At 35.5% G+C, this 9,802-nt stretch overlaps 1 protein-coding gene across 1 annotated transcript in view; it reads left to right on the top strand.

Moving 5' to 3' along the window:
* The first annotated feature begins 8,730 nt into the window (after positions 1-8,730).
* Positions 8,731-9,802, top strand: part of LOC104874311 (UDP-glucuronosyltransferase 2B19-like) — a 24,039-nt gene continuing 22,967 nt past the window's right edge. The window contains 1 exon segment of the mRNA XM_033758872.1: positions 8,731-9,494. Coding sequence (XP_033614763.1) covers positions 8,771-9,494 — 724 coding nt within the window. The 5' untranslated portion in view covers positions 8,731-8,770.

The raw sequence follows: 9,802 nt of genomic DNA, 5'->3' as shown, positions 1-9,802 counted from the left end.
CATGTCTCCATGGTCCTAAGCCCAATTTGGGGTGCTGAGAGTTTAGTGTGCTACTTCACTGCTCTGAAGAATGAACTGCGGACACACCTTGCTCTCCTTGTGTGCAGCAACTGATGAACAGCACCAACTTGAGGCTCCACACAGCAGCAGTCATATGAAACACCTGGGCATGTGGTCAAGCTTGGCCTAGGATGTGAGGCTGTTGACCTGCCCACATGGCCATGCAAAGCTCCTCAGCAGCCTTCCCTAACTAGCTGAGCTGGGAGAGGTATCCAGGAAACATGCGGATATCTCAGATCACTGGAATCAGTTCAGAATCAGCGCAGAATCAGCCAGACATTTGTACCAATAACTAATAGGTTTCCGATGCAGGCAGACAGCCTCAGCCGATTACCCTGAGCACTGCAAAATAGAGAGGCAGACCATCTTGAGTTCCTCTGATCCCAGAGTGCCTGTGAAGCCAAGAACTGCCCCCATCCACCTGTCTCTGATCCCAGGAAGGAGCCAAGAAAGGTAAGCTTGCTGAAGCTCTCTGGCATCATCACAGCAGGCTTTCCCATTCTTTTTTGATCCCTAGAAGAAACTGAGCAGCTCATTTTCAGGTTCTCTGCATGCTAAAACTATGAGAAGTAGAAAAGAGAGAGGCCTCATTCATACATTATCTCGATAGCAAAGAGACTTCAGTAAACAGGTTGGAACCACTGAGGGCAATTTTGCAGGTTTTGAATCATGACTGCTTGTCTGCTGGGCCAACACAACACCCTGGTTCCTAGCAAACCTAAAACATTGACAGTACCCACACACACATATACATACATGTACACACATGAGTGATAATACTGCACCATTTCCATCTGCATCTACTGAAGCAGACACACAGCCTCCTCCCCCACATACACAATTGCTCATGTAACCTGCTCAAGAGCAGTAAACCAGTGCAACACACCCTGACCTTCCAGAAGAGCACTGCATCCCGTATAGCAGTTCATTTGAACAATTCCAACCATGTAGGCCAGCGAATGGAGGCATCCTTAGACATCACATGTGCTGACCACTCCTACCACCCAAAATACAGACTGGGCATCCAGCTCATGTAGCCCATGCAATTAGAAGTTGTGTTGAAACCAGTGTGTGCAATTACTGGAAGCCACCTACCTGCTGTATCCACAGATAGCAATGTAGGGACAAAAAAGGGAGCAGAACTTTAGTTACTATGATATCTAACATGCAAAAGGAAATGTTTTCTAAGCCAACATTTTAATGTACAGTGATATAAAACCTGAAATAGAAACCAACATAATGCTTGTAAAGGGACTTAATATGCAAAGAAGTAGAATGCTTGGAATAGAGTTTAATAAATGAAAAATATAATTAAATTGTCAAAGACAGCATCAATTTAGTAAGGAACCACGGAGTTTGATGATATGTTGCTAAGTGAGATGGAATAGATCAGAAAAAGGAACAATAATTAAAATGAAAACAAGACTGAGACTTTTGAGATAGTGTTAACTGCAGAAGTAATCATTTGTATTATAAGTGTGGAAGAAAATAATGCCAAACATAGAGGAAATCTTGACAAAATAATTTTTGAAAGCATTAGAAATCATTGGAAATATAAACACAACCACATCGAGGAATCTCAGTGGAATCAAAACTGAATCTCAGTTAATCAAAAACATCATCTTCCAATATATTCTAATGAAACTGTCAGAAAACTAAGACAAACCAAAATGATGAAACCAGTAAATTTAAAAGTTTTAAGTGGTTATTTAAAAATCTCTATTGGACTAACAACAGACTTCTCAGCAGAAATCATTACAGAAGTGAACAGTGGGTGAAATGTGAGCTAGGAATATTATGGGTAGCAAAGTCATCCCTCAGATATTACAGGTAAATAATATCTTTCCAAAACAAGAAAAAAATGAGGAAAATTAGTATTATCAGGCTGACCCTACAAGAAATGCCTGAGAGAATCCTGCACTAAAACCAAAAAGATTGCAGTCATCATGAAAATATAGGGGAATGCATTGAATAGCAAAGCATCTATGGAGAGAAGAAATAGATGCTGGAGCAGTGCAAAACCCAACACACCATAAATATGATTTATGAGAGAGAAACTGTGAAATATATTCATGGCAACCAGAAAAACGATAACAAAATGTAGGAGTAGAGTATTTGTTTACTTATAAATAATAACTTTCAATGAAAATAGATCAACATTTTTCTCTAAAAAGACAAAAAATATGAATACTTCAGAATAAAAATGAGACATCTACAGGAAACTGACATTGCGATAATGACAGGTGAACCAAAATCGAAGACATCGGAAAAAATACAGAAGCAGTAACTATGTTTATGCCAGTATATAGAAGAATTATAGTGTCATGCAAAATGTCTACTTTTTAAAAAATTCATTTTTTATTGCTACATTTTAGGTATACAATATGATGACATCCAATCTCCCCAATGAACATAGGTGCAAAAATACTCAATAAAACACTGTCAAACAGAATGCAGAAGATCATTAAGGAGATCATACATCTTGAATGAGTGTTTATATTTTATGTAAAATTTTTCCATATTATATTCTCTCGATGTTGTATTTTCATATTCTTATAGATGCAGATTTTCTCTGGAGAAACAATGTGATTGACTTAATTTTCATTTTAATAAGATATCCCTACCTTTCACCATGTTTCTTATTCTAGTGACTAACTTTACTCCTGTGAAATGACTCTTCATACTCTCTCTCTCTCTATTTATGTTGAGCTGATTATCTTATTGCTTGATGATTTGCACTCATGTTCAGTATATAATGGCTGCCAGGCCTCTGTGACATTAATTCCCTGGTAGGAAAATATTTGACAAAAATTTGACTAAAGTTTATTTGACGAAATTTAATTTTCACTTGCGCATGTGATTTAATATTGGCGTGTTTTATTGAACTATATTAGTTCAAGTTTTTATGTAAAGTATCAAATATCTCCATGAATTCTTTGGAAATTTCTGCTGCAGTCTATTCCTGTCATTCCCTCAGCATCAATGTTTCAATTTCTCTTCAATGAATTTATGGTTTAAAAGGGAGGGATTCCTCTGCATAAAATCTTCTCACCAGATTGGCAGGAATTTCCCTGTATGCACTATTCATGCTTATCTCCTGATCTTTACTTATTCAACACTAGAATTTCTGCACCTGCAAGGCATCAATATAAAATATTAACCTTTCCTCTTAATCTAAAATCACAATTCCAAGCTGATAAACTATGATAATAATGCAAGGCAATAGTCTAGAACATGATAAAAGAGTTCCAAGCATTCTAAGAATCAATGTATTTTTCTCATAATAATCAGAAAACTTTCATTCTTATCTTTCCACTTAATAATGAGTTGCCTGTGTCTCTTATTATGGTACTACTCTGAACCTTCTATATTAGGTTCATTAAGAGTTCATTATGGTACTCACTATGTTGATTGTTAGTTTCAAACTTTCACCTTTTCTGGTTAATTTTTACCATTTTATCTAATCTTGTTTGTATTTCTGATACAATCACTTTGAGCTACTCTCATTATAGCTTAGCATTCCGGGTTTTTTTTTCTTTACAGTACAAATTTATTCTTCATCTGTATCAAATGCTATTCAGTATAAAATTGTACAAGGGAATATTCGTTCATTTGGCAAAGAATGAAAAGTAATGATACATTTTTAAAAATGATCAGTTAGATTTATGAGTATAATTTTTCAATTAAAACCCATGAACTTTGTATTGGAAAAAATACATATTCACCTTAAATAAGGTACCAATTAAGTGACCAGCCTAGTGCTGGATTGGGCGATGTGTATACGGAATGGTGATGACTGAAGCGTGAACCTAGGTTCAACAGAATCAACTCTTTCGATGTCGCCAGATTTACAGACACTACTGAGATCAAAATTCCAACATGGCAATTCTGAATGTATGGCGAGACATAAGCTGACAACACTGAGGACCCATGGGCCAACTCTGAGTTCACATTTTTCACCAACTCCCTTCGCTGCTGTGTTCAAGACAAAAACTGTTCTCTTACTTAGGGAAATGCTACAGCATCTTTTGGAATGAGAGAGAAATTTTAAAAATTGTTACTTTTACCCCATTTCAGTTTATTGTATCTGAAGTGCAACTCAGTTTAGTCGCACTGAACATGGACTCTGCAGTCATGTCTTTTACCGAGTGGCTGAAGGTTGAGGTTCAGCTGCAGACACTGAGGGGCGGAAAGACACATTCCTTACAAAGCCTCATTTCCTACACTGTTATTCAGTAAGGTCTCCTTTATTGTTGGATATTGAGAAAATGCACAATACACAAACAGTCCTAAAGATGTTGGATTGTACATGAGAGAAAATATTGGCAAAATTTTACTTGCAATATCTTTATTACTTACATAAAATAATAAATATAACATTCTACATGACATTTAATTCAGATGATAGCTAATTATAGAATTATTCTATGATATAGATGGTTGAACTTCATGTATTGTTTTAAAAATTAATTTCATGGTTGTTGGTTTTTTTTTTTTCTGTTTTCTATCCCTGGGTTTCTGTGTAGTCCTTCCTTTATGCATTACATTTAAAATAGAATATCTCAGGCATTGAAAGATGAAAGGTTTTACATCAATTCTCTTTTTATGTTTTTAGAATTTGTGTTTAAACATTTTTAAATGCCTGAGACATTGGAAACAGGCAGGAATCAAAGGAATCCTTCTCCATTGTTGGTGTGAGAGCAGACTGGTGCAACCACTATGGAAATCAATTGGAGATACCTCACAGAGCTGGGACTAGAGTTTCAATTTGACTCAGCCATGCCTCTGCTGGGTATCTTTCCAAAAGAATTATAAGAACCATACCACAGTGATATATGCACACCCATGTTTATAACGGCCCAGTTTGTAATAGCTAAAACTTGGAAATAGCCCCTGTGCCCATCAGATACAGAAGATGCAGTTTTTTATAAAATGAAATACAACTCAGCCATAAAGAATGAGAAATTAGCCGGGTGTGGTGGCGCATGCCTGTAATACCAGCACTTGGGAGGCTGAGGCAGGAGGATTGCTGTCAGTTTAAGACTAGCCTGACATACAAAGTGAGTTCCAGAGCAGTCTGATCTACATAGTGAAACCCTGTCTCAAAAAAACCCAAAAAAATAATAAATAAAAAATGAATGTGAAATTGGAGTCATTCATAGGAAAATGGATGCATGTTGAGAATATTCTCTTAAGTGAAATAAGTCACACAAGTATAAATACTGAATAGTTTTTCTGATGTGAAAAACTATAATTGTACATAGGATTCTAATGGCATATTTGACCATGTGAAATAGGAAGAAAAGGACTAAAGTTGTAGCAGAAGTGGGAAGTGTAGGGTAAAGGAAATAAGGTAAAAGAAATTGTGCATGAAAAAATGAAAAAAGTAGAAATAAAGTATAAATAGGGAAGGGAGGAGGGGTGAAGGGAGTACAGGGGTAAGGGGAAAAATGAGAACCAAGAGCTGTCATGTAAAGGTACAAGATCCCAATGATAAATGTAACTCTACTGTATACCTAAAATAAACCAATAAACTCAATGAAAAAAAAATTTTGAATCCATGTCTTACTATTTCTATTTCCAGCTTCTGTAAGTTTTAGTCCTTCAGGTAGACCAGTATTGCTATTTTAACTCTTCTCATCACTTGTCCATACTCATGTTCAGTTCTAAGAAAATCTTTGTCTTTATATATTACTGAGAATCAATCTCAGTTGTAATTCATCTCTTTCCCTTAAAAAAGGATATTTTGACACCTTTCACAGAGATGTCCTCTGGATTTCATTGAAAGACTCAAAAATAGCCTATTGAAATGCATTTTGTTTCAACAAATGTTTTTGAAAACACATAGTGAATCATTAAAGCTTCTCCTTTTCTCAAATAAGCAGCCAAAGCTTCAGTGGCATTCATTGTTCCCTAAGTATGATATATAATAAATATACACTGAAGTAGAATTGTGTGAGGAATTCGATATTAGAGTTTTACATTCATAAATGTCTGACCAGGGGAAAAACATAGATACAGTAAGAAGGAAAAGGTCTCTTAGAACATGGAGGACTATTTAGCCACACTTTGATCCACAGGGTTTGAATTAAGTAGAATAATCTCACTTGTTGAGCTTTCTGTCTCAAGGCTTCAGGCAGCTCTATTTTCTCTTTCTTTCGATTTTTAAAATTCCCTATCTTCAGTCTTTTTCTAAATAAGAAGAAAAGGAATGGTGGCCACACAGCCAGTGGGATTCAAATCACACCCAAAGCGTGGTAGTGGAACCAGGACATGCTGTGAGCAGTTAGCTGGAGGTGCTTGACTCCTTTGAGATTTTTGGCAAATTCAATCCAAAAGGCAGCTGAAGCCAAGGGACTGATAGGCTGATCATGTTTACAGAATTCTCTGTAAAGAAAACGTAAAATGAAAAAAAGACATGACCTTTTTGAATAGACGAAAAGTTCAGATTGTTGTGTAGCTAATAACACATAAAAAAGGGAGAAAAATCAATTATTTTCTTCAAGGATCTATACTGAAATCATAATGTACAGAGCAGAATTTTCAGAACACCAATATTTTAACTATATGAAAACAAAGGTTAGAAGAACATAAATATTTCTAATGTAAAGATGGCAAGCAGTCAATTGCCAATGGAAAAACCAATAACAGAAAACAAGCAATACATAGTATAACTTTGAAGAGTATAGAACTTCAATTATACAGTAATCAATTATTAATGAATCTGTTTTACAAGGTTCAAAACTGTACCAAAACTTAGAAGAAGAAGGTAAGTCCATACTAATAAAGAAAACAAGTTTACAGATTAACGCAAAAATATCTTATAAACTTTACAAAAGTTATATAATATACGTATATAGAAAAATAATAAAGTGGAAAAAATTAAAGATCTGTGTAAATGGAAATGTCTTTCATATTCCTGTACTGAAAAATATTAACAAGAATTTCCTCATTTCCAAATTTATATTCACATTATACACTGTCAGCATCCTAATGAGATTTCTTGCACAAGCTGAAAAATTTAGCCTATAATTGCAAGTCAATAGACAAGCCATCTATGAACATCCAAAACTGCCTGAGCAAAGAAATTCAAAGCTGGAGGATTGCTCCTGTTCATGTCAACATTAAGTGGATAAAAGATATTTATAGACAAGGAAAACAATGACACTATTTTATTTTGAATTTTGACCAATATAAAAACACCATAACGCTGCAAAATTGAAGAGCCTAGATTTCTTTTTTTTAATTTTTTTTCTCATTGAGTTTGTTGGTACATTTTAGGTATGCAGTACAGTTACATTCATCTTTGGGATCTTGTACCTTTACATGATAGGTCTTGTTTTTAATTTTTCCCCTTATCCCCACCCTCCCTTTAACCCCTCCTCTCTTCCCCATTTACAAAATCTTTGTTCACATATTTTCATTTTCTCATATTTTTTCTATTCCTGATTTCCTTTCCCCTACCCTTGGCACTTCCCCTACACTTTTAGTCCTTTTCTTTCTATTTCACATGGTCAATTATACCATTAGAATCTTATTTACAGTTATAGTTTTTCTCACCAGAGAAACTATTCAGTATTTACACGTGTGTGACTTATTCATTTCACTTGAGTATAACCTTAATATGCATCCATTTTCCTATGAATGACTCTAATTTCTCATTCTTTATAGCTGTGTAGTATTCTAATTTATAGAAAAACCACATCTTCTTTGTAAACCAAGTGCCTCTTGGTTCTGAGCTCTTCTAAAAAGACAGGACAATAGCTGATCTGTGATTACTGCTGTTTCTTTAGACCATTGTGAATATCTGGTGTTCAAAATCCTGCCACATCCTCACTCTACCTTAGCACTCTTCCTCAACTACTTTAGGGAAGTCACTGCTTGTTTTCCTTAATTTAGTCCTTTGTTTCATAAGGAAGTAGTCTAAGCTGTCCAGTTAGGCATCTAGCTGTTATCTTGAGGAAGAGTGAAGGATATACTATAGATAATTGAAAATTAGAATGTTAGATTTTTCTGTAAAAATATTATGAAAGACTGAATTACACAGTATAAATTACTGAAATGTATGTATATAAATTATACACCCTAAATTGCTTACAAAACTTTTCTGGAATCATGGCATCCAAGATTTGTCTGTGACCAGTATATTTACTGTATTTCTAGATCCTTGTCATGAGATTGCAGGGACAGTCACCTTGTATTTGCTGCTGTCCTTGCAGCATAGCACTGACGTTATACAGGTGACTGATACTTGCTGGTTATTGAGTCCAAGCTAGCTGACATCACTTAACCATAACAGGGAAATTAAATGCTCTGATAAAAACCTGTAATCATTTACATTTTCCTTCTCTCTCTGCTATTAGTCCAGTCCTCATGTTTTGTCCATGTGATATACGTACTTTGATCTGTCCAAGTTAGCTTTTAACTTCTTGATTAATTTCTAACTAAATGTAAGCATAAATAATGATAGAAGACAGCACAATTTGTGAGCATCTCTACATTTTATCAAGATGTCCATGACATGGATCTCTGCCCTGCTATTGCTACAACTGAGTGCTATTAGTCCAGTCCTCATGTTTTGTCCATGTGATATACGTACTTTGATCTGTCCAAGTTAGCTTTTAACTTCTTGATTAATTTCTAACTAAATGTAAGCATAAATAATGATAGAAGACAGCACAATTTGTGAGCATCTCTACATTTTATCAAGATGTCCATGACATGGATCTCTGCCCTGCTATTGCTACAACTGAGTTGTTATTTCAACTCTGGGAGCTGTGGAAAGGTGCTGGTGTGGCCAATGGATTTCAGCCACTGGTTGAACATAAAGATCATACTAGAGGAACTTATCCAGAGGGGACATGAGGCGACAGTTCTGAGGCCTTCAAGTATCATTTTTGCTGATGTTAATTCATCATCCAAAATTAAGTTTGAAACATTTCCTACATCTGTCAATGAAGATCAATGGAAAGAAACTTCTACTCAATTGATCACTAAGTGGATGAATATGGGATCAATAGAATTCTTTTTCACACATTGTCTACAGGTAGAAAACATTTTTAAAGAGTTTTCTGATAGTTGGAGAAATTTTTGTAAAGAAGCAGTCTCAAACAAGATACTGATGAGGAAACTCCAAGAATCAAGATTTGATGTTCTTCTTGCGGATGCCGTGGGTCCCTGTGGTGAGCTGGTGGCTGAGCTTCTAAAAATACCTTTTGTGTATAGCATCCGTGGCACTCCTGGCTTCCAACTGGAAAGAAATGGAGGAGGGCTTATATTTCCTCCTTCTTATGTACCTGTTTTAATGTCAGGACTAGCTGGTCAAATGAGTTTCATAGAGAGAGTAAAAAACGTAATGCACATGCTTTATTTTGACTTTTGTTTTCTAATATCTAATGAAAAAGAGTGGAATGAACTTTACAGTGAAGTTTTAGGTAAGCCATGCTTTTAATTAATACAATGAGTTGTTTTTGTCTCTTTTTTTCTTTGTTTGTTTCTTTTTTGAGACAGGGTCTCACGATGTAGTTGAGACTCACCTGGAACTTATTGTGGAGCCCAGGCTGGTCTCGAACTCACAGCGATCCTTCTTCCTCAGCCTTCTGAGTGCTCTGATTACAGGCATGCGCCACCACACCCAGCTATAAAATTAGTTATTTAGTATCTTGTGCCTTTGTAAATGAGTTTGGATGAATATAAAAGAAGAGGACTTTGTGTTTTATAGGTTCATGATGAAGTAAAAAGT

Source organism: Fukomys damarensis, unplaced genomic scaffold (assembly GCF_012274545.1).
Source record: "Fukomys damarensis isolate Sample0158 unplaced genomic scaffold, DMR_v1.0_HiC HiC_scaffold_35, whole genome shotgun sequence".
Taxonomy (NCBI): domain Eukaryota; kingdom Metazoa; phylum Chordata; class Mammalia; order Rodentia; family Bathyergidae; genus Fukomys; species Fukomys damarensis.
Note: the sequence above shows the minus strand (reverse complement) of the source record. Positions and strands in the feature narration are given on the sequence as shown.